The sequence below is a fragment of the Vitis riparia genome, chromosome 5 (genome assembly GCF_004353265.1).
Source record: "Vitis riparia cultivar Riparia Gloire de Montpellier isolate 1030 chromosome 5, EGFV_Vit.rip_1.0, whole genome shotgun sequence".
In the NCBI taxonomy this organism is placed as follows: domain Eukaryota; kingdom Viridiplantae; phylum Streptophyta; class Magnoliopsida; order Vitales; family Vitaceae; genus Vitis; species Vitis riparia.
Genome location: NC_048435.1, coordinates 18591203 through 18617738, shown reverse-complemented (window position 1 = coordinate 18617738; position 26536 = coordinate 18591203). Strand labels below are relative to the sequence as shown.

At 31.9% G+C, this 26536-nt stretch overlaps 2 protein-coding genes and 1 long non-coding RNA gene across 3 annotated transcripts; 2 read left to right on the top strand and 1 right to left on the bottom strand.

The window, feature by feature from the left end:
- The first annotated feature begins 11120 nt into the window (after positions 1-11120).
- LOC117915407 lies at positions 11121-11772 on the top strand. Its single transcript, XR_004651382.1, has 3 exons — positions 11121-11228; positions 11318-11530; positions 11596-11772. It is a non-coding gene; the product is annotated as an uncharacterized LOC117915407 (long non-coding RNA).
- A 502-nt stretch (positions 11773-12274) lies between these two features.
- On the top strand, positions 12275-13892 carry LOC117915243. The gene is made up of 6 exons (XM_034830802.1): positions 12275-12337; positions 12712-12936; positions 13070-13317; positions 13429-13608; positions 13708-13811; positions 13885-13892. Exons 1-6 carry the CDS (start codon positions 12275-12277, stop codon positions 13890-13892), a joined length of 828 nt encoding a protein of 275 aa, XP_034686693.1.
- A 4704-nt stretch (positions 13893-18596) lies between these two features.
- Positions 18597-25299, bottom strand: LOC117915434 (beta-glucosidase 13-like). Its single transcript, XM_034831028.1, has 13 exons — positions 25118-25299; positions 24973-25036; positions 22168-22226; positions 21953-22028; positions 21771-21848; positions 21574-21661; positions 21231-21483; positions 21008-21123; positions 20202-20422; positions 20065-20096; positions 19568-19670; positions 19350-19458; positions 18597-18958 (listed from the first exon to the last, which is right to left on the bottom strand). The coding sequence occupies exons 1-13, from the start codon at positions 25262-25264 to the stop codon at positions 18790-18792; spliced, it is 1515 nt and encodes a 504-aa protein (XP_034686919.1). The 5' UTR covers positions 25265-25299; the 3' UTR covers positions 18597-18789.
- Between the last annotated feature and the right edge of the window lie 1237 nt (positions 25300-26536).

Here is a 26536-nt window from a genome sequence, read left to right as displayed (position 1 = left end):
TGTGTGTTCAAGAAAAGACGCTTAAAGTGGAAAAGCCCGATATGGCTCATCTCACTATTAGTCCAAATAAAAAATCCTTCAAGAAAGGTAAAGGTAAGAAAAAGAAGCAAGGTAATGATGTATCTCACAATAGGCAAAAGGATGAAAATAAGATACAATGTCATTTATGCCACAAGAAATGTCACAAAAGAAGAGATTGTTCTAGCTTTAAGGCTTGGTTGGAAAAAAAAAAAAAAAGGTAAAACTCAATGCTTAGTGTCTGATGAAACTTATTTAGTTGATATACCACCAAACTCTTAGTGGATTGACACTGGTGCAAGCATTCACATAACGAATTCATTGCAAGGATACCTTACAAGCAAGAAACTAAGTAAAGGAGAGTGAACCATTACTTTGGGAAATGAAACAGTAGTGGAAATTGAGGCTATTGGCACTCTTCGTTTAATTTTGGATATTGGTTTCATTTTGGATTTAGTAGATATAGTTTATGTTCCTATTTTTACTAGACCTTAATTCCAGCTCCAAGACTTGATTCTTATGGTTATGAATTAAAGTTTGAAAATAATGGAGTTTCCTTGTTCTATAATTCTTGTTTGGTTGGCTTTGGCACTTTACATGATAATCTTTATTCATTGAATTTAGATTGCAAATATTCACAGTCTCTTTTATCTTATCATGTGTATGAATTCTCTAAAAAACGTAATCGAGTGAATGAAAATTCATCCATATTCTGGCATAAGCAATTGGGTCACATTTCAAGAGAAATGATGGAATGTCTTATTAAAGATGAAATTTTGACTTCACTTGATTTTTCTGATTTTACTAGTTGTGTTGAATGCATAAAGGGAAAATACACTAAGGCTAAGAAAAATGGTGCCTCAAGGGCTACTGAATTGTTAGAATGTATTCATTCTGACATTTAGGGACCTTATTCAATTCCAACTATCAATGGACATAAGTACTTTATTAGTTTTATTGATGACTTTTCAAGGTATTCTTATGTGTATCTTATTCGTGAAAAATCTGAAGCATTAGATGTTTTTAAGATTTATAAAGCTGAGGTTGAAAATCAACTCAATCAGCGAATTAAAAGTGTAAGATATGATAGAGGTGGTGAATATTATGGTAGGTTCACCGAATCAGGTCAAAATCTTTTAAAGAGAATATTATGTTATTGCCTTATTTTTAAGAGAGTATGGTATCATTGCAAACTACACAATGCTTGGAACACCATAACAAAATGGTGTAGTAGAGCGACAAAATCATACTCTAATTGACATGGTGAGAAGTATGATGAGTAACTCAACCTTGCCTGAATTTTTGTGAGGTGAAGCATTGAAAAAATGTTGTTCACATTCTCAATCGTGTTCCTAGTAAGGTTGTACCCAAAACTCTTTATGAATTATGGGTGGGTAGGAAACCGACTTTGAATTATTTACATGTATGGGGATGTGCTGTTGAAGCTAAAAATTTTAACCCACAAATAAAGAAATTGGATTCTAAAACCATAAATTGTAATTCCATTGGTTATCCTGAAAGATTAAAAGGTTTTAGATTTTATTGTCATGGTCAAGGCCCTAAAATTGTTGAAAGTAGACATCTTGTGTTTTTAGAAAATGAATATTTTAGTGGGAGAACTGAGCTTAAAAAGTTAACCTCTAATGAAGTATCAACACCAATGCTGGAATATGGTGTGACTCAAGAGGTTTCTCGTAATGAAAATGAGAATGTCCCAACTACAGAAGTATTATCTTTATGTAGATCACAAAGAGATAAAAGACTTTCTATATCAAATGACTATGAAGTTTATCTTAATGAGTGTGATTATGATGTTGGCTTGGAAAGTGATCCTACTTCTTATGATCAAGCCATCAATAGTGAAAATTCAACTCTATGGCTTTATGCTATGGAAGAAGAGTTGAAATCAATGAAAGATAATGAAGTTTGGGATCTTGTAAAATTGCCCAAAGGAATTAAAACTATTGGTTGCAAATGGATTTTTAAAACCAAACATGATTCTAAGGGCAATGTCAAAAGATACAAGGTCAGGTTAGTTGCAAAAGAATACACTCAAAAAGAAGGAATTGACTATAAGGAAACATTTTCTCCTGTTTCCAAGAAAGATTCATTAAGAATAGTCATGGCTTTAGTAGCTCATTTTGACTTAGAATTACATCAAATGGATTTTAAAACTATCTTTTTGAATGGTGACTTAGGTAGGTGAATCAACTGATTGGGCATCCAAGAGTCTTATGTATGGAAAACTCAAATTATAAATGGGGAGTTAGAAAATTTAATTTATAAGAATGTAGTGTTACAACTTTTGTAACCCCATCATTATGAAATTTATTTTGTACATTATGTTTATGAGTAATGGAGGAAAATGGAAAAGTATAACCTATGCAAGTATATAGATGCATTCAAGTTCATAACCCACCATTACCAATTAATTTGTACATAATGGGTGTAACTAATTAGTATAACTCTCGTATAGTCTTTGATGGAAAGACCAAGAGATGTACAACTTTTTATAAATTGAGGTCCCAAGCCACACTCTCATTCTTATGTCATTTTATTGTTTTATTTTTAACAACATACACCACACAAATGACTCATCCACTATATGAGAGTAGTGAGTTGAAGACCTTGACAATCCAATTCATAAGGTAACTTAATCTCACTTCAAAAAATGCTATTAGTATCATAAATCAAGGTAAAAATATGATAATTATTTTAGTACTTATATTTATTTTGTTTTATATATCCAAAATTATTTTTTAAAAATAATTATTTCCACATAAAGTTGATAAAAGTTTAGTTAACAATATAAGCTTGGGTTCATCTCTCTATGCCACTGATGACAACTCTACATGGGCTTCGCCTTCTCGTGGTTTTGCATTTGGATTCCGACCCTCTCCAGGTGAAAACGATCTATTCCTTGTTGCTATCTGGACTGCAAATGGAAGTTACCCTATGCCCAGACGGTCAAAAGTTGAGCTTACCACCAATGGACAGCTTGTTCCCCATGGAGTCTCAGATTGGTAACATGAGCAGCAAAGCAAGGCATGGTGCCATGTTGGAGATGGAAAGTCTCCCAGCATATGGGAGAGCTTCAAGCACACATCTAATACCATATTGCCAACCCAGGGATTGGGTCTTGGAGACTACTGTGCAGTTTCTATTTTTGAGGACCTGAGGTTTGCAAATAAAATCGGGAGCTGTTGGAAGAAAAGACTACCTCTTTCAAATGAGAGGTTGGATCAAACTGCTATTGCCAGAAGTGTTCTATTCTAGATATCGAAGTACAATGGACCAACTTCAGGCACAGGTAAGCAAAATAAAGCAATTCTAAACCTCTCAGTCCTCTTAGGCTCCTGTGTGTTCTCCTTCTTTGCTGTTGCTGCAATTCTCTAGTTTTCTACTGCTTGTTATAACATTTATACATGAACTTTAGGGTTTCTATGTATGACTTATTCCTATTTTTTCAGTGAACATGGTGATTATGTTACAGTGTAAATCATAGTGAACTGGTGGAATGTGATCATTTAGCCAAACTCATCCAAAACTGTTCCACAGTTCAAGGGATTGTTTACTTTCCATGGGCCAAGCAACAACTTTTTAAGAAGCTGGGTAACAAAGAATACTCTGATTTTGACTAGTTTCAATAGAAATTCCTTGTTTTTGTACATGATATGTGCAGTTTAGCTTTTGCCTTTGCTTTTGCTTTTGACAAGGCTGAAACTGATCCATGAATCAAAACTCACATGCACAAGTAGATATTTAACAGGAAAGGATCCAAATATCTTCAATTGATTAATGTATAAATGAATCAATCATATTCACTGTTTGAAGTGACAACAAAATTCTAAAGGAAGAGAAAGCTCGACACTAGACTCTGGAGAGAAACAAAATGACAAGACCATAAATAACTATAACAGCAAGTGTTGCTGCTCCAAGATATCTATGTCACACCTCTAAAGAAATCTGAAGATGATTAAGAAGGCCCACCATTTAAGAACTTGGGAAACCCCACCAACAAAGACTGCAATTTCAACCGTAAACATTGCCATCGATCACATTGTGAAGACTTGGCACTACTACAAAAAATGTAATTTATGACGCTTTTTTTCTTGACGCTTATATAAAGTGCCATTATTTATTCTCAAAAATGGGTATTAATGACGCTTGCATTATCTTGGCGCTTTAATGGGAGAAATAATGACGTTTTTAAATAATGGCGCTTTTTTAAGCGTCATTGTACAATGAATTTCAAATAATGATGCTTTTTTAAGTGCCATTGTAGGAGAACCTCAACCTTGGCGCTTTTAAAAGCGTCATTGTACAATGCATTTCAAATAATGATGCTTTTTTAAGTGCCATTGTAGGAAAACCTCAACCTTGGCGCTTTTAAAAGCGTCATTTTCTGTTCATTTTATAATTACTCACATTTTTCAATTAAAAAAAAAGAGATAAATGTAATAAAGCCTTTTCCATACCCGATGCCCACACTCAAGTTTCATTACCAAATCTGTCTCTAACTGAACCAGCAAGCTCCATCCAATTTCGATTGAGAAAATGAAGTTCTTACTCCAAATCAAGAAGATAGCATTCATGGATGTTCCACCGATTTGACTATTTGGGTGCTGGATTGAGAGAAAGGAAATGAATGGAGATATGAGAGAAAGCTAGGGTTTTTTTAGATTCGTAGGTTGGGAGAGGCAAAAGACAGCAAAAGCAGGTGCCTTCGGTTGAAGAGGTAAGCAAGGAGGAAAGGTCGAAGAACCAAAGGAACAGAGGAAAGAAAAAAATGGAGAAGAAAAAACCCAGAAGAGAGAGTTTTCGGGTACGAGCCCATATGTTCTCGTTTTCCCATGGATTCACATTCTTCACTATTGATTTTTGGGATTTGAGTGTGAATGCTTGTAAATCTGTTGTGGTTTTTGTTTATTATCAGTTATTTTCTTGGTTTGCATCTCCGATAAAAAGATACTATACCTTTGTTTTTAGGCTCAGTTGTGTCTCTCCTCTGTTTTTGTTCTCTGGTTCTTATGTTCTCTAGAAGATTTGGAAATGGTTCTAGTGTTGTTCCATTTGTGTACAATGGTTCATGCCGAAAGGAGCTTGTTTTCCATGTAGTTGTAGGTACTGCCTATAACTTGTTTGATGAAATGCCATTTCGAGATATGGGTTCTTGGAATTCATAGAAAGTTTTTCAACAATTTTTATTAAGGGATGTAGTGTCATGGAACTCAATAATTGCTGCCTATGAGCAGAATCATGTGGCTTTCAAATTAAATAAAAAAAATTTCTTCAGGGGGCGCTGCCCCCTTCAACCCCAGCGAGCTAACCGGGCAGCTCGATCCCCGCGAGCTGACTGGGCAGCTCGACCCCCGACATCCCGAGCGAAGTGCAACATTTACTACTAATTTAAGCTTCACAATCTGACATAGGTTTCATTGCTTATGTTACAAAAGATGCTATTCAACTTCATTTTTAAATGGGTTACACAACATGTTATCTAATTAATAATAACGTCATGTTTGGTTCATCTATTCAATAAACTAATTGAGATTTGACACCCCACTTATGACCACAAACTAGAATGGTCACCCCCAACATAAGTAGAACACATGTCAAGGTGCGGCTTAGCTCTACTTTAGCCTTACTTGGGAAATCTACCCAAGTCTAAGCCTAAAAACAAAATGAAAAAAATATCATGATATTATTTTAATACAAATTATATGTATCTATATTGATTATCTAATTAATCAAAACTCTAAAAAATGAGTAACTTTGATAAATCATTTTGGGGGTTGGAGATGAACCAATTTTAACATGAACTTTATGTAGTGGGTCTTTAATGGATTTAGCCAAGTTTGTGAACTTAGGCCTAAAATGTGATGCTTACAAACAATATTTTCCTATTCTCACCATTGCAATTGATATGAATAATTTATAATACATAACTAGATGTAATATTTTAATAAGTATTTATGTTTTAGTTTTAATCAACTATGCATGCATGAAACCTTAGAATTCCCATTCAAGTATCATTGTGAGACAGAAGTTTCTCTTATTACATACTAAGACAATAAGTTGTCAAAATGTGAAATGTGGGTATATTTAAGCCAGTTTCAAGTTGACAACTACTAAATTTGTCTTCCATGTGATAAAGATCTTTTCTCTGCAAATGATGTTTGAATTGTCCAGTTGAACAGTATAGGAAAACATGATATCTATGAAGTTAATTGCTTGTTCTTAATTCAATTTTTAGAAAATTTGGTAGTCTTTCTTCTTGTTCTCTAGGTGCATATTTGGACAAGGTCACATATTGTGCCTTATCCATTTTGTGTACTTGGAGAACTATAGGGAAATGCTGCCGAAATTTCTTTAAAATGAATTTAAGTATATTGGCAATTGACACATAGGGATTATGTATTCCTATATGGGATAGGAACCACCACCTAATTAAGGATGTTGGAGATGTTAGAATGCCTAAATCATGTATAAATCACTTGCTTCTATTCATTCGAATCTTAGTTCCATTCGTTAATTGTTTTAGTTCATGTTATCATTGTCTCATGTGGTTATGTGTTTTTAAAATTTTCAAACTTGGTGTATTCAATAATATAAGAGAAGACTAAAAGTTAGATCTTGCTTTTCATTCCTATTCATGAATAAAGCAAACATCATGAATGAACTAAGATCCATTTTTTATGCTAATATTGAATAACCTAATATACTAATTATGTTTCTTGTCATATGCTTATTGTTAGATGACTTGCACATTGTCGTTTTTTGGATTGGTCTAAGTTTTGTGACAATGTGGGAAATTTTAATTTGGTATATTATATATTTTAAGCCTATTAATAAGATTTTATTAATAACTTTAGTTGTTGGTGGTATCTAGGAGTTGTGTTTATCTCTTGTACATCAAATGGATCGTTCTTGGATGTCAAAGGATAGGAGATCAAAGGATTATGCAGATGGGGTAGAAAGCTTTATCGCATTTGCATTACAATATTCCACATATAAAAACTCCATTAAATGTCCATGCCTTCAGTGTGGTAATATGATATTCCACACTCCTCAAAAAATTAGAGAACATTTATTCTTCTATGGAATTGATCAGAGTTACCATACATGGTATTGGCATGGAGACGCTGCTCCAAGTGGACCACCAACTAGTAGGGCAGAATGGCATCATACAGTTGAATTTAACGATGTGGATAGTACAATAGAAATGGTTCAAGTTGCATATGATGATAGTAAGAATGACCCAAAATTCTTTGAAACATTACTTGAAGATGCTCAAAAACCTTTATATCCTGGTTGTAGAAACTTTACAAAGTTATCTGCATTGGTCAAATTATACAACCTGAAAGCACGATATGGATGGTCTGATAAAAGCTTTTCAGAGCTTTTAAGTATTCTTGGAGATATGTTGCCTCTAAACAATGAGTTGTCTCTGTCTATGTATGAAGCAAAAAAAACATTGAATACATTGGGAATGGAATATGAGAAAATACATGCATGTCCCAATGATTGCATATTGTATAGAAATGAGTTGAATGATGCAACTTCTTGTCCTACTTGTGGAACTTCAAGGTGGAAGTTAGATGGAACAGGTACTAAAAAGAGGAAGGGAGTCCCTACAAAAATAGTGTGGTATTTTCCTCCTATTCCAAGATTTAGAAGATTGTTTCAGTCCCCAAAAATTGCAAAAGACCTCATATGGCATGCTCAAGAAAAATAATTTGATGGTAAAATGCATCATCCATCTGACTCCCCATCATGGAAGCTAGTTGATCACAGATGACCTGATTTTACTTCAGAACCTAGAAACCTTAGACTTGCCATTTCAGCAGATGGTATAAATCCTCATAGTTCAATGAGCAGTAGACATAGTTGTTGGCCTATTATAATGGTCATTTATAACCTTCCTCCTTGGTTGTGCATGAAAAGGAAGTTTATGATGCTATCTTTATTAATATCAGGTCCACGACAACCTGGAAATGACATTGATGTTTATTTAGCACCATTATTGGATGACTTAAAAATGTTGTGGGATGTAGGGGTTGAATGTTATGATGTGCATCAGCAAGAGGTCTTTACATTAAGAGTTGTTCTACTATGGACAATCAATGATTTTCCTACATATGGAAACTTATCTGGTTGTGTAGTTAAAGGATATTTTGCATGCCCCATATGTGGGGAAGATACATTCTCTCACAGATTGAAGCATGGGAAAAAAACTCATATACAGGTCACAGAAGATTTCTTCCTTGCAACCATCCTTTTAGGAAACAAAAGAAGGCATTTAATGGTAAACAAGAGTTTAGCTCACCTCCGCAACCATTGAGTGGAGAGGAAATCCTAAGGAAAATTGATGTCATTTCTAATTCATGGGGAAAAAATAAAAACTCCCGAGGCAAGTTGAATGTCAATACTACAAATTGTTGGAAAAAGAAGTCCATATTCTTTGATCTTGAGTATTGGAAATACCTACATGTTCGTCATAGCTTGGATGTAATGCACATAGAGAAGAATGTTTGTGAAAGCATCATTGGTACCTTACTCAACATTCCAGGTAAGACGAAAGATGGACTTAATTCTCGCCTAGAACTGCTAGAGATGGGCTTAAGGTGTGAATTGGGGCCAAGGTTTGAATCAAATCGAACTTATCTCCCACCTGCATGTTATACGTTATCTAAAGTGGAGAAAAAGGTTTTTTGCCAAACTTTATCACAATTAAAGGTTCCTGAAGGTTATTGCTCTAACATGAGAAACCTTGTGTCAATGGAAGACTTGAAGCTTTATGGTCTTAAATCGCATGACTATCATACATTAATGCAACAGTTATTGCCAATGTCATTACGATCCATTTTTCCAAAGCATGTAAGGCATGCTATTTGCAGATTGAGTTTTTTTTTCAATGCTCTGTGTAGCAAAGTGGTTGATGTGTCTGCACTAGATAAGTTACAAAATGATTTGGTGGTGACATTATGCTTGCTTGAGAAGTACTTTCCACCTTCCTTCTTTGATATCATGTTTCATCTTACTGTACATCTTGTAAGGGAGGTGAGACTTTGTGGACCAGTTTACCTAAGGTGGATGTACCTATTTGAAAGATTCATGAAAGTTTTGAAAGGGTATGTACGAAATCGTAATGGCCCAAGGTTGTATCGCTGAATGCTATATTGCAGAGGAAGCTATTGAATTTTGTACAGAGTATTTATCAAATGTAGATGCGATTGGGATTCCTATTAGTGCAAACATTGACCAAAAAGTTGGGGCACCAATACCTGGAGGTCAAGTTGTGACAATTGATTCCAATTTGTGGTTACATGCACATCATTATGTTTTAGAGAATACAACTATTGTTCAACCTTATATTGAGTAAGAACCACTAACACTTAATATTTGTGTCTGATACTTAAAATAACTTTAAGACATTAACTTTGAATTTCTTATAAATAATTACATAGAGAGCACATGGAATGGTTGAAATTGAAAAATCCTCGTCAATCAAAAAGACAAAAGTGGCTCCAAGATGAACACCTACGGACTTTTACTTATTGGTTGAGAAAAAAGGTATTGGAATGGTGTTAAAATGTGAAGTATTCTTTTTACTAATGTTTAACATACATAATAACTATTATTTATAATTACAGATTGAAGCTGCAATTGGTAATAATGAACCTATATCTGAAACCCTTAAGTGGATAGCTCATGGTCCTAGCCATTATGTCTCTAAATATCATGGATATGTCATTAATGGGTGTCGATACCATACCAAGGAACAAGATGACTTACGAGCTACCCAAAATAGTGGAGTTAGTATTGTAGCTTCAACAATGCAAATCGCAAGTGCAAAGGATCAAAATCCAGTGTTTGGTGAGCTTTGTTTCTATGGCATTATTACCGAGATCTGGGACCTTGATTATACCATGTTTAGGATACCAGTTTTCAAGTGTGATTGGGTTGATAATAAAAATGGCATAAAAGTTGATGATCTTGGTTTTACATTAGTTGACTTTAGCAAAATTGCTCATAAATCAGATCCTTTCATTTTGGCATCCCAAGCTAAGCAAGTATTTTATGTGCAAGACCAACTTGATCCAAGATGGTCGGTTGTTTTCTCAACTCCTCAAAAAGATTTCTTGGATATGGAAGGAGGTGAAGACTTTGTTGACAATTCGATTGAACACCATCCCTTTATAGGGGCATTGCCACAAATTGAAGCGTTTGATGTAATGGATGACTCAGATGCAACATGTATGTGAGGCGATTGTGAGGGGATTTGGATTGAGAATAAATCCTCTATGTAGCTATATTTTAATGCTAATGTATGAATAAAGGCCATGGAATGGGTTGCAACAGCCACAAAATAGGTAATTTTTATCCTTTCTTTATTTTTTTGCACAAAATATTGACCATTCTTTAACATCTCCCAATAACATATTTACTAAAACCTTTTCCATAAATTGTGCATGGAAGATACTAAATTAGTTATGTTTGTGAGTAAAAAAATTATGAAATTTTTTATTATCAATATGCATGTTGTGTTTTCCAAACTTAATGTAACACAAACCGATAGTCCAAAAGCTTTCATAAGTTCTTATAGACTTGATGAACTTATTGAAACCACGTGCTCCTTCCATGTTGATTCTTATAGGAAATTCCTACTGCAAATTTAGCTTTCTTATACAAAGGCCCTTGGGTTGCTTAAAATAAATGAAATGTTAAACAAAGTGGGACAAAAAAAAGTTTAAATGAAGTGTTATCCTTGTTATATGATGAACAATTCTAAAAAGATCTATTGAATTCATGATCTATTGCATTTCATTGTGCAATGATTATGGATTTGTTTCTTTGAAAAGTTATGTTTTACAATTATTCTTTGACTAGGTTATATGCAATATAATTTTAACTAATCTTGATCATTTTTTATTTTTTTTGTTACAAGAATGGAGACAAAGAAAGGAGAAAAACCCATAAAAAGGAAGTACAGAGGGATGACATAGAAGCATATGATTATAAAAAACAAAAGCAAGGGGGTTAAGTTGCCAGTTAAGTACAATCTTGATGGCATTTTCATAGGAGAATCAGCAGTTCATCTAACAAGCTACTTAGGCGTGTTAGCACGCACTATGGTGCCAATAAGATATAAAACTTGGCATGTTGTACCTAAACAGTTGAAGGATAAGTTATGGGACAACATTGAGGTAACCATTTCTTATTTAAATTACTTTGATGCAAAATGTCTATCATTCTTAACCTCTTGAAATTACTAAAGTTTGGTATTAATGTGCAGACTGCTTTTTCATTAAATCATAAAAGCAGGAGGAATTGTATGTTAACAATGGGAAAATGCTTTCGGTCTTTTAAGAACTTGCTAACAGTGAAGTACATTCTTCCTTTCGAAGACCAATCGGAGCTCCTCAAAAGACCACCAATTCAATATACTTTTATTGATGATGAAGATTGGACAATATTTGTCAAAGATAGATTGTCTGACAACTTTAAGGTATAATTAAGACTCTTTACATACCTCTTATTCACATTCATTAATTATAAAATTTTAATTTATAGGAATATCGAGAAATTCAAAAAGAAAGAAGAAAGAGAAACATTTATAATCACCATCTAAGTAGGAAAGGATATGCCGGTCTTGAGGAAGAGATGGTAAGTGTAAGCCTATTAATTGTTTTTTATTTATTTTATGCATAATACATAATAGGGTTATATGATAATTATATTATACATTGTCCTATTTTGAAAGATGGTTACAAGTGGATCAACTGAAACTATTGATCGAAGCATATTGTGGAAGAAAGCAAGGGAAAAAAAGGACGGCACCTTTGATGAAGTGGCCATACCAGTAATTGAGAAAATAGTAAGTGAATATTTTTCAATCTTAATTACATATATTTATAATAAGTTATTTACAATAACAAATTTGCAATTTAACTTTATAATTAATATTTTTTAAGGACAAGCTATTGAAAGAGTCTCAAGAGAATGGTAGAAGTGTTAGTGGAAGTAATGATATACTTGTGGAAGCATTGGGTACTCCTGAGTATAGTGGTCGAGTTAGGGCCAAAGAGAAGCACTACACACCTCGCCAATATTTCAATAGTGCTGCAGATCGTGCTGTCAGGGATTTCATAGCAGCATCTAAAGAAGAACAAAGAATATTTCAGCAGAAGTGCTAGCAAAACTGTCTCAAGTAGGAGCTGTTACTCCCCAATCTGATGTTAGCAGTTCAAACATGAAGCAAAAACAACTTCTCCTACCAGAAACAGTGGATAAGCCAATCCGTAAAGTTGAAGATGTGACCCACCAGAAGCAATAGAACCACAGAAGGAGGTATTTATTCAATTAAGCTAATTTGATGACAAAGTTTCCTCTAATACGAGAAATAATTTAATTTAATTTTGTTGTTTGAATTGACTTCAAATGTTGGTGGCAACATATATGGTCTTCTTTGATGTGGCAACATATAATAGGATATGTCTAAATTATGGGTTGAGTTATATGCAATGGACTGAAATGTTATCATGCAAGTTTGTTGCAATTGAATGTAAATGAAATTGCATTTATCATTGTAATAGAAGCTATAAGGTGATTGATGATGATAATGCATTTATGTTAGTTTTGTATAAACCCACTAATATTGAGGTGATTATTGTGAATTGAGTTTTGTAGGTTAGAAAATGTGAGCTGGTCATAGGCACCAAGGAAAATATAGTGGCAGGTGGAACAATTATACTTGAATGTGGTCCCAACTATTTAGTAGTTGTTGATGCTCCTTATGATTCAAGTGCACCCCTTCCCATTCCTATTCCTGGACAAACTACTACTGTTGGGGCTGCAATTGGTTACCAAGTTTTGTGGCCAACTGATTTGGTCATCATCCGTACTCCCATCTTAGTAAGTAAATTTAATTACCAAACTTTATAGTGACTTATATATATATATATATATATATATATATATATATATATATATATATATATATATAAACTAGTTAATTTGATTTGTACCATGGTTCTTAATTGTACAGGCATCTAAGAAAGCAAAGAAACAAAAAGTAAATGAAGTTGAAGTCAAATCCAAGGGTGAAAAACCACAAGATATGAAAAATTTTGAGACATTGGTTGGCCTCATGCTGAGTACATCAAGAACACACCCTATAAACTTCCCAGATGATGTTTTTGGTGAGAGTTTCAAGACCTTCATAATGAAAGAAGATATGGAAATGATAATATCATCAAAAGAAGTGTCATCCAATTGTATTTTATACTACATCTGGTAAGGGATTTTATAATTTTTTAATGACTTTTCACAAGATTATGAGATAGAAGGTTATTTTCTAATGACCTATAATGATTATTGATAACTTGTCATGTGGGTTATAATCAGGCATTTGCATAGAAAGTTGATTGATGCAAAGCAGGCCGAACGATATGTTTTTGTCAATCCAGCATTGGTCTCAAAAGCTGGAATGGGAGAGGGAAGCAAGGAAAACAGGTCAAGGGTTATTGCAGATCGACTAAAGAATACAAAGCATGCTGAATATATGCTTATTCCATACAACCCAGAGTAACCTTTTATCCTAAATATCAATATGGTGTTTGTAAGTTAGTTTGTGATGTTTGAATTTGTGGATACTATATTACAATTTTCATTTCTTTTCTTTAGTTTCCATTGGGTGTTAGTGGCATTGGAGATGAAGAAAATGATTGCATATTACCTTGATCCAATGGCCTGTCAACCATGTGATGATCTTAAGGACATAGTTAAATGTAAGTATATATTTTCTCCTATTTTAATACAATTGATAGTGTCTAAATAACATCTTTTTAATTCTTTTTGTAGGGCAATGAGAATCAACCCACCGGAAAAACAGAAAACATCAAAGAGGGAGCCAACTTGGGTAAAGTGGTTGTAAGTACTTATTTGTTTAGATTAAAATATATTGCTTCACCACTTAATTTATGACAAAATTAGAAAATGGATGGTTATTAATATGATCATCAATAAGATGCTAAAGAAGTAAGAACATCATTCTAGTGTTTATTGCAATTGTTGATACTTTTCCCATAGTGCCCAAGACAACCAGGTAGTGTGGAATGTGGGTATTAGTGATGAGATATATGAAGGAAATCATTGCTAATCCAAACCAACTAACATCAAAGGTTTGCACTCAATTCAATTCATATGGTTGGTCATTTTACTATAGCATTTTTTTTTTTTTGGTCAATTGAACTTAGTGAATTGTATATGTCACTCCAATTCAGTTTTGCGGGAAGAAATCATATAGTGAAATGGAAATTAATGAAGTTCGATCAGATTGGGTTATGTTAGTGACTCAGTTAATCATTACTCATGTTTGAAGGTACCTCTTATAACTTATAGTCTAATACAACTTCATATTCTTTTAAAGATGTAGTCAATATTTTGTTAATGTTAATTTTATAATGGATTTATTCACAATGATAATTTGTTAATGTATATCTTTGTACTCCTAGTTGGCAGTGTTTTCAATATGGATCATTTTGGGGGTTGCTCTATTATGATTGATGTATAGTTGGCATATTGAGAGGTGAAGCCAAGTAGACATGGTAGGTGTAACAACTTTTGTATATTTCCTCTACAAATTATTATCAGTTAGATTTGGAGAAATCCTACAATAGCATAGCTACAAAAATTCCTGCATGTCCAAGCTCATTTTCGTAGAGCCTTTAGTTTCATTACATGTGCATGAATTAGGAATTTGTCTATTCTCTACAAAAGCATTTTTGGTCTTTAAGATTACTAGCTTTATAAACTTCTTTAATCTAAATTTATAAAGGTCTCCTACTATACTAATGGGCTTAAAGTCTATAATATCTTGTACTTCCATTTTCTTTTACATAAAAAATAGGAAGTTAGTTTAAGACTTCTTACAAATAAGCCTATGGAAGGAAATAGCACCTCTTACTAATTGGTTGTTAAATTGTTTATTATATATTCTTCAGGTTGTACAAAAAGGCATAGGTCATTCTATTAACAACGTCACTACTGCTCTTGATGAAGGACACCCACAAACAATTCAAAATATATCATCAAAAGAATTTTGAGGTAACATGTTGTGGTTATTGTAAGTTTTATGAATCAATTCCATGTTTAGAGATCATTTCATGCAAGTTCCATATTTAGATAATAGATATCCTCATATTATTAAATGTTGATATACTAATACAATAAGAAGAACATAGATATTTTAACACAATTTTATAATTTTACATAAATATGTTAATTTACAATTTTATAATTTTTCGGACTTCTAGTTTTTTTTGTTTTTTTTTTCATTCCTTAGTTCCTTCTCATGCAAAACATCTAATGTCTTGTACAACCTATAAGAAGAATGAGAAGATGTTAATGGTTGAAGTTTCATAAATAAGATAAAAATCATACCAAAATAGTCAATGAGATAAAAACTTTTTTTTTCTGTTTTTAAAAAAAATAGAATAAGAGTTCTAAAATATTTAGAAATTTGGTGTAATAAAATTATTGGAGTTTGTTGAGTTCTTTTGATATTTTGAAATTTATTGCAATGGAAGAAAGATATTTTGGAAATTTAAAAATTGGCATATACACATTTCATTTACAAAGTTGCTTCTTAACTATTTGTTAATACTAATAAATATGTAACCCTCTCAATTATTTTGCAGATTGAGCATCTAGAAAGTGAGTTACAACCATCCTTTTGCACTTGGAAGAAAAATGATGTAAAACTAGATGTAGTGAAGGTTATGAACAATTCAAAGTTGAAGAAGAAGTTGTAAAATTGTTGGTTTTAGTTGTTGATTATGTATGATGTTTATGGATAAATTGTAATAGTGAAAAAGGAAGACCATATTTGATACTTTTTGTCAATGGAGATTCTTAAATTAAGTTTTCATTATTAATTTAATTGTTGATAGAAAATTATAAAACAGGGCATAATTAGGACATTTTAATTTCTGGGCTATTAAAATTTTATATGAGATAAGATGACGCTTTTTTAAAGCGTCATGCTTTACTTGAATAAACAGAAGATGACACTTCTCAAAAGCGTCAAGGTTGATGTTAAAAAAACATGGCATTTTTTTTTAGTGTCAAGGTATAAAATGCTATACGATGACACTTATTATGAGTGTCAATGTTGCTCCTACAAATAAAAAAGCTATAAGATGACACTTATATTGAGTGTCAATGTTGCTTCTACTTATACAATGACGCTTTATTAAGTGTCAACGTTGCTCCTACAAATAAAAAGTTATAAGATGACACTTATATTGAGTGTCAATGTTGCTTCTACCTATACAATGACGCTTCATTGAGTGTCAATATTGACATGAATGAAATTATTAACATATGATGACACTTATAAAGCGTCAATGTTTCAAATAATGACACTTACTATGAGCGTCATGGTTGACGTGCAAAGAAGATGACGCTTCTAAAAAGTGTCAACGTATGCGATTTAAAAAGATGACAGTCTAATATATGACGCTTTTAAAAAGCGTCATCTTATATCTATCTTGACACTTAAAAAGCGTCATCTTTTGACATTTTCCTTGTAGTGTTGCTTTGTAACTATTACCATAATCGTAGAGTTCAACACGGAAGCATGAGTTACATTTCAAAATTTTTAAAATTACTTAAAATTATTACCATATAATAATAACAATAATAATAAAATCTTTTCTCCATGGAAAAAACTATAAAAGAACATGTTTTTTAAAAAAGTTATCTTTTTTTAATTTTATTTATTTATTTTGATGAAAAACAAAAGTTAATGCATTTGTATTATAAAAATAAAATAGTCATTATTTTATGTAGTTTCATTTATGACTTAGATAAAAAACTTGTCAATAAAATAATCGAACTAGATTTTGAACATTTCATAAAATAATTTGAAGATAGATAGAATCGATGGGCAGATTGACCATTCTCTTTTTTTTCTTCCTTTTTTTTTTTTCTTTTCCAAAACATGTAACATTTCACCTTTCTTTATTAAATGTCCTTCAAAAGGGTCACTAGCTTTTTTACTTTTTCTAAAGTGTTTTATTTTCTAACGTTTAAAGGAGGTTTGTGTGGGACCCATTTTTTTAAATATTTCAAGCTTTATTTGCTTGTTTTGTTTGTTTTTTTATTTTTTATTTTTTTTGAGGTGGTTACCATGTAGCGAAGTCGCTTTCAAATTTTCAATTACGTACAATACGATTCACAAGAATATACAATTATTATTTCCAATTTAGAATTTTTATATCAAAATCAAGTAATAGCATTAAAAAATGAATAAAATATAAATAGAAATGATAAAATCTAAAATTAATGAAATATCAATAAAATAAATAATAAAACTATATTTCACTCTTTAATATACAAACTATCTTAAAAAAAAATTAAACACTGTAATTTTGTATTTAATAAAATAAATTTTTTTAATGTATTTATATTTTATAACATGATAGTATTAAAAATAAAAAAATTTAAGTTTTTAAATCATTTATTTATGTATAATTTTAATATGAATCATACATTTATGATATCATCTTGCATCATGATTCAATCATCATTTCGTGATCCGATTATTTAATTTATTTTGGATAAGAAGGTAAACAAGCTTGATTTCAAAACTTTTGTCTACTTTTGGCTAATCATGCAGAAAGCCAGCACTTCATGTGGCCTACTGACATCTTATCGGATCTGGAATGAATCCTAATGGGACCATTGAAATCCCAAGTTTTAATATCTCTGTTACGATTTCTTATAGCAACAGATCAGATACAGTTTTGTAATAAAATATGGTTTTAGGTCATGTGTGAAGCTTTGTGAAACACAAGGTGCGGCTGGCAGTATGGAAAGTTTCATCTTGATGGATTGGATTCTCCTGTCAAATACACAGTTCTACTCAAGCAATTTAATCATAGAGGACTGCATTTATATACTTTGAAAACTCTTTACGAGATAAATCAATCTTATGTGCATAACTACTATGGATTAACCTATGCTTCATTCTTGAAAATTTTGAAAGAAAATAAATAAAGAAATAAATAAAACGAAGAAAAAAAAAATTGAAGTTAGTAGATTATTTTATATGTTTTTTTAAATTATTTTACCTATTTTTTTCTTTTATATATAAAGAATAAGAAATTTGAAAATGTTTAAGGATCTTTTCAGCAATGTTTTCAAAAACATTTATCAAAAAACAAATTTTTAAAATTGTTCTTAAAATGGGTTTCAATTGATTTTATGCAAAAAAAAAAATTGTTTGAAAACTTATATACAATTTAAAAGTTTCTGAAGTATTGTTTACGTCATTTTCAATTGTTGCTCAATATGTTTATTGAAAAACAATTGCAAACATTTCAAATCTTGTTTCTTCTTATGACATGATAAATAATGTTTTCTAGGTACATAATAAACACCTCGAAATAATGTTTTTAGCTTATAGCCATGAAAAAATGGAGATTTATGGTTGGTTGAGTCATTCAAAGAATCATGTCAATGGGAAATTGTGTTCATTGAGAGTTATAAATTGAAGTTATAGAAGACACTTCATGAAATGAGAAAGACTCGAGGCTTTCTTCTTATTAATACTAAGTTAAGCAAGTCTCATATTACAACACATAGGCATTGTTTTCATGGTGAAGATCTTGAAGATCCTCTTTTAGCACACTAATACTAATTAACGATACCAAACTCTAGACGATGGCAAAAACCACCTAGTAGCTGCTGGGATTACATTTTTTATTTTTGAAGGAACTTCTTGAACCAATAAGCAGAATGCTTTGGGTATCGCTTTAATCCATTTTTATAATCCACATAATTGAGGCCAAAGCGAAAGGTGAAACCAGCATCCCATTCAAAGTCGTCAAGAAAAGACCACGCAAAGTATCCTTTCACATTGACGCCCTCCCTGCCAAAATTGCATACATACATGCACTATATTAGTAATAATATTCTAGTACTTTGGAAAAATCTCAAAATTAGGATGACCTAATATACGTATTATTGCAAGCTAGGCCTCAATGTCGTAAATTCCAGCCTCGATGAAGGCAAGATTTGATTTCAAGAATATAGTACAATACCCTAAAAACTTCAAGACTAGACTTAGTGCAATGTAATATCTTAGTTAAATATTTCATATTCTTATTATTAGATTATTAATTTGACTTAAAAGCTTAACTTATCACATGTGAGCATAAATGAGATAAACTTTATATATTATGCCAACATGCTTAGGTTAAAACCCTAACACTCACATAACCCATGGATGTTGCATATGTGAGCTAAATGTAATTACTCACTTGATAGCTTTTGAGAGATAGTACAAATGTCCACGGTGGTATGTTATCCTCAAGGTATCATTGAGATCTTCCTTCACAGGCACTGAAGCATTATTTGCAGTAGCCAAGCCTGCACAAGACCATATAACGCATTAGTTTGAATCATATTAAAATGAAATCAAAATATTGTTCCATTACTTAAAAACAATATAAACCGATAATCAATTCATTAAGCCTACCATTCTCTGTAATGTAAATAGTTGGATTGTTGTAATGTTCCTTGATGTAAAGCATAAGTTTTCTGATTCCCCATGGACAAATGTAAAGCCAATTCCACGGGGTCTACAAAATCACACACCATAGATCACTTAGTAATGAATTCATGAATTCATATAGGTTGTCTAGTTCCCAAAACATATTAAAAAAAAGAAAAAAAATACTAAAAAAAAAAAAGTCATTTTTTTTCATGTCTAATTATACTCTGGAAAATATCAAAGAAATTAAAATTAATTAGAAAACTTACATTTTTTTTTTTTTTTTTTATCTTGAAAAGTCAAAATAAGTAAAAGAAACTTCAAGTAATATATAAAAATAATTTATTGGTTTTAAATTTTTTTTTTTTTTTTCCTTCTATTTTTCCTTTATTTTTTTTTATATTTCATTTTTTTTGCATCTTCCTTCAAATTTTTTTGAGGAACCAAACATAACCTTAAATGACTAAGTACAGAGATATTACCGGTTGGCCAATGTTAACCCCATCTTTCGCCGCTGTAGCCATAGGAAAAATAAAAAGGGTTTAGTCACCTAAAGACAAAGCATAAAGGAGAACAAGAATCATAGTTGAGCTCATAAGATTGAGTTTTTCAAGCTTACTGGTTAGGTTGAGTCGACCATCTACTGCCCAGCTTAGCTCCAAGGTGTTTACTACTGATGCATAGGTAGTGGCATAATTTGAAGTATAGTAATTAATTCCTAAGAAATCCAGTGATCCCTTAAGCATTTCGGATTCTGCTGGCGAGAATTTGGGGAGTCGATGCCCCACAAGAGATTGCATGGTCATTGGGTACTCGCCATATGTAATTGGATGTAAAAACCTAAAAAAAAGAATGAAAAATTCATATAAAAGTTAATCAATGAGGAAATATTCTGAACTAAATATTTAGAATAAAAAAAGGTATTTGATACATTAACTTAATGACTTAATATGTCTTAGTGACTTAAAAAATTAATATTAAATCATTAATTAGTAAATTAAGCATATTTTAAAAAATAATCTAATATCAGTTAAAAATAATTTTAAGTATTAGATCAAAATAGTTAATTTATTCTAAATTATATATCATTATTTCATTTACCATGTTTAATAAAAGTATATTTTACAATTGACTCTACATTCATAATAATCTTTTCGTAAATATTTTTTTATAGTTATCTCAAACATGTACAACACGTTAAATATAAATATTTAACCAAGAAATTTATATTTTAATATAAATGAAAATATATAAATATTAGTCAATTAATGAAGGTAAATATGTCAATTTAATAATTTATAATGAATTTTAAATTAATAATTTAAGAACAATTTAATTTAAAGTTAAGTGATTAAATAATAAGAATTATGTTTTACTAAACACCCACCAAGTCCTAAATCAAAATGGCGGTTTAACAAGACTCACCATCCTAACATGAAATCAAGGGCTCTACGGGAAGCCTTGACACCCGCAACGGTTGCATACTTTGATTGTAACCAATGTGTTATTAGAGTTACTCCGATGATTCCCTTTTGAGATTTCTGCAAACATTCAAATATAATCATCCAAAACTATCAATATTGTCTGTCTTGAAAATGATCTTTAGTTAATCAAAATGAAATGCTTGTAACAAGTCATAAGCAAAAACCTGATACTTCTCCTTGTACAATTTCACTCCAGCAGCATGAGAAAGAAGTAGGTGGTGTGCCACTTTATAGGGTTCAGTTGCAGAGTTCCCAGAGGCACAGGTGCCTGAATAGTTCGAACATCGGCCCGGTGCAAAAGTCCCAGTTGAGTAGCCAGAGTAGCTATAGGAGAATGGCTCATTCAAAGTGATCCAATGCTTCACTCGATCCCCAAATTGTTTAAAGCAAAAATCAACATAGTTGCGATAATCGTCCCTATATCAAACCGAAGCTTTTCCTTTAATTAAATAGGATCATTTTATGAAAAATGTATAGATGAAGGTATGATCATATGTTCCAACTTACACTATTTTAGGGCTTAAGAATCCACCGTACTCATCTTCAAGGGCTTGCGGAAGATCCCAATGGAATAGAGTCACAAAGGGCTTCAATCCTACATATGATAGCAAGATATATATGAGCACGCACTATAAGTTCTTCAAACTATTTCTCCAAAAGTATTTTGGAAAACATAGAATGTTTTAAGGGAGATTGGTAATGACCATTCGCTAAGAGCTCATTGATGACGTTGTTGTAAAATTGGACACCCTCCTTGCTCACTCCCCCGCTAACTCTTCCAGCTGAAAACAAAATTCCATATATGTTAACCTAGCTAATGGATCAATTAATGTCGATCATTCAATCAAATATATATACATCATATGGGCATGACCCAATTTCTTACTTGGTAGTATTCTAGTCCAGGAGATGGAGAATCTAAGGGCATCCATACCCAAGAACTTCAGCAGTTGAATGTCCTCCTGTAACATTAATTCTAAAGTTATTTTTCAGAAGTGAAGATAACTTCCTGTAAATCCAAGGATTTGGTCACCGTAAGGATGATTGCTATTCCAAGGCTCCAAAGACAAGTGACAAAAGATCATTTACATTAGGGTTTACCTTATATTTATGATAAAAATCAATGGCTACATCTCCTGTTGACTGGTCCGAGATCTTCTCTGTTACAGCACCAAACCTCTTTTCAGAAATTAATACTATGAAAATTTGTATGGAAATAACAAAATAGGCATAGCTCAAGAACACAAATCGTTGATCATTATTTAACAAGTAGAAAGTTGGGATTAACTGTCAATTAGTCTTAACTAATGATATTGATCCAAATGAGGCTTATTGAATTTGAGATTTTTTTTTTCTTTGATTAAACCAAGAAGAAAAAACAAACAAATAAAAATAAAAAGGACAAAATTGTATTTCGGATTAATTTCATTTACCTCCCCTAAGTTTTCAGTTAAATACATCTAATCCTTACAAATTTCAAATTTCATTAAATATTTTCTTTATTCTTTTCATTTCTTATTTTCATCTACCTCCCCTCTTACTCAAAATAAGGGAGGCATATGATGAAATTTCAAAACTATAAGGATTAGATATATTTAATCGATATGTCCCCTTTAATGAATGAAATTAACCCTTATATTTCAGTATCTCCACCCGTAGATGGTATATGAGATGTAGAATTTGAGGTGTTGAATGTAGGGTTATTTGATTGAAAACTCAATTTTTAAAATCTAACCTCCCATCCTTTTTTGATCTCATTCAAACAAAAATGTTCTTATTATTTTATTGTAAAAATAACATTATCTTTTAAAACTTATATATAAATACTTGAAATTATAAATAACATTTATATAAAAAATGAGTTACTTTAAAAAAAAAAAAAAAAAAAAAAAAAAACATGAGAATTGTTAGATTCACAATTAAGAAATTATTTGATCTTTTTAATCAAATATTTCTTAAATGTAAGATTGAAAATAAAATTGTACCATTCCAAATCGAAAGCTACAACACACAAGTCATGTCAGCACCGACCAGTGGTGGTTCAGCTGACCCTGGAACCTCAAATTGCACCACTTCTGGAAACTTTTGGACCATAGTATATAAAATTATCACAGAGAAATTGAGAACATTTAATAGTCTTTTGCAGTGGTCCTTATCATTGGGCCACCCTCTTGTCATTATTCAAGACTGGCTGCTCCTCTTTTTTCTTGGTTTTTTTTACTAACCAGTCACTTTCCCTTATAAATTGTTTTGGAATGAAATGTTGAATATGATCTCTACTAGGTTATAGTATTCAATCGATGTGGAAATCTAGATTGCATTTGGTGTATGATTAGAATCATTCAACCCATGAATTCAACAAAATCTTTCGAGTATTGTAATTGAAAAAAAGTCTTAGCTTGAATTATTTATGTTAACTTTGAAAATTTTAAATTATATATTCATATTTTTATCTCAATCTTTTTTTATGGACTAACAGGTTTGTCTTAGGGATGACAATGTGACGCGTTTTTTTTTTTATACTTGCTTTACCCCACTCCTAATAGAATGAGCTTGAAATTTTAAAATAAATGAGTTAAAGGTGGATTTGAGATTTTTTTTTTTTTTTTTTTTTAAACCTAGGATGGATTTGGATTTTATCTTATCCTATCTTGCTTTGCCCCAATTATTTATAAAATTAATTTAATTTAATTTTATTTTCCTATTTTTAATATATAATAATAATAATAATAATAATAATAATAATAATAATACTTTTTAATAAAATAAGTTATAAAAAATTATAATATTTTAATTATTTATAAAATACATTTATTTTAATGTAATTTAAAAAATTAAAATTAAAAAAAAAAAAATCAAAACAAGATGGATATGAGAAATTCACATACCACGCTAAACCAACCCTTTGTCATCCCTGATTTGTCTCAATCTTATAAGCCAAAATCCAACAATTAAATCAAGTTCAAGGTTTGATTTTTTCTTGTACAGATCCTAGATTTTACAGTGGACAAAAACTGTAGCTAGAAAAAAAAAACAAAAAAATCAATTGAAGTGTGCTTTTCTGGTTTTCTTTTGGGAAAAAGCTTGTGAGGCTCGTGAAAATTTACAGGCACTTGGGCATATGGACACTGACCAAGTTTCACTTTACAGCAAATGGACACTGACCAAACGACAGTTTGCGTCACTTAGACATTTGAAGCAAAAACAATGAGAAATTGTAAATAATACCATGGAATCAAAGTCATCTTCTAATAATAAGTGATGGTATGTTTTTGAGATTTGAATCCCTTTAGCACATGCATATTCTATTCAAAATTATTTTTTCTTGAGGCCAGGGAAAAAATTTAAATACACCAAACAGCCATGTGCCTGCATTGATTTATGCTCAGCAGGTTGGGGTTTAGTTTAGTAGTAGTGTTACATCTTTCAGACAAAACCATTGAATTCTTTTTAGACAACTTGTCCAAAATTCCAAGAAAATGCATGTGCTAAGAGACTTGGCTACCACATAATAACCTGAGAAGGTAGGAAAAAGAATTTTCTAACTGTTAAATAACTAGATTTAGTGTTAAATTACCTTTTTCGACCGATCCTTGAACAAGTTGAAGTATCGGTGTGATAATTAATACTATTGTATTTAAACATTTCGGAAAAGTGGTCGTTATTAGAATATAATATATATTATGAGTCCAAATATATATGTTCTAATAACTTAAAGCTTTTAAGAAAGTGGGTAACTTAAAAAACTCGGAAAATGCTCACAATCTTGATTTGGGCGAACATGGCTTAAAAGGACCAGATATCTCAGTATGGCTAAAATTATCATTTATCATTACGGTTGTAGGTTCTTTGCCAAGATTAAGGCCAAACTGATGATGAACCGAGGTTCAGAGAGAAAGAGAGGACCTGGATGTTTTGCAGTGAAGGTATCCCAGATACTCTTGCCTCTAAGATGTGCTGCTCCTTCATACTGAGATAATAGTATACAAGTTAATGCATATATTGAGAAAATCTTGTAGCCCTAAGTCAATGGAAAATGTTGGGGTTGTACCTGGTAGGCTGATGAGGCTGCTCCAAAAGTAAAACCGGGTGGAAAGCTATGTCTGCTGAACATAGCCGAGGGCTTTACGCCATGGCAATGGGCAAAGGAGAGGACTAGGACAAGGGCACAGAAGAGAAGAGGACCTTGAGTGGCCATTGCTGAGTTTGCTACACACAAATTTGTTTGTGGAACTCCCAATATATAGAGAAAGCTAGAAGCAAAGAATAGGATATTTTCATGGATGACGATATGGGACCTAGTACAATCATCATCATATATATATATATATATATATACGAAGCCATAGTTTTTGGTCCATTTATAACTCTTGATCGTAGAGATCACAGGCTGTATATTTAGAGGATTTTGCTAATGAATCCTGCTCCATTATTTTATAAGTCGCATGTCACATACCCTAATAAACAAAGACCAAGTTTTCAAGATCTAGACACACAGCAATAATTTGAATGGGTCATTAATTAGCATATAAGTATATGATATCACATAAGCCCTTGGATCTTCTTAAAGCCGACAAAGGAATAGTACTACCCGAGATTTTTGTCCTTGATCTCATTCTTTAATCTCTGTTCACCCAATCTGTAAAGTAGACGGCTCCACCGATCTTCTTTATTAGCAATACTACACATTTTCATGAATTTAATAAGGTACCTTGAGTTTTCATTCAAGCGAAGATGATTTTCTGTCCAGTTGCTCACCGTTAATTAGTACAATCATTTATTAGACATGTTGTCGCTACTGCCAATAACTTCAATCATGCATATAAGGGATATATGAATTTCTTTTCATAGGAGGATATATAAACAGCCATGGCTGAATAACTTCCACTCCCTCCTTTAACCTTCCTATATGAATAGGGTTTCAGATATTTAGCAAGTAACGTACCCATGAACAATTCTGGATATATGTGTTAATTTTAGACCTTGCAAGACATTTTCTAATTAAAAGATTGCTGCTAGCTATTCTCCAAATTCCTTATAGATTAAAGGGATTAAAATATGACAATTGTGAAAAGAATCGATGGTCATTCGCAAGCCTTATCCATGGATCTTATGTCCATTAAGTCCACATTTGGAATTTTCTAAAGATCATGATTTACGACTTGTAAGGTTAACCTCTAGTCATTGTCATACACTCGAGATGTATTAACGTTGGATCAGCTACATCCCCAAAAACTGAAGGTAAAGGGAGGCAGGGGTACTAGCTGTCACACCCTTGGTTATCTCACTTAATTTTTCACGAGTGTGCGGTGCTAAGGACCCTTCCTTAGCCAACCTTCCCTTCCCAGCGTTTAGAAGAACAGAGTAGAATACAGAAATAACAAAGCAACAGGGACACACGAGGTTACGGGAACTCTTTCCCAACTTGTATTAATCACTCTTACAAGACAAAATTTCTTCTTGAACCAGA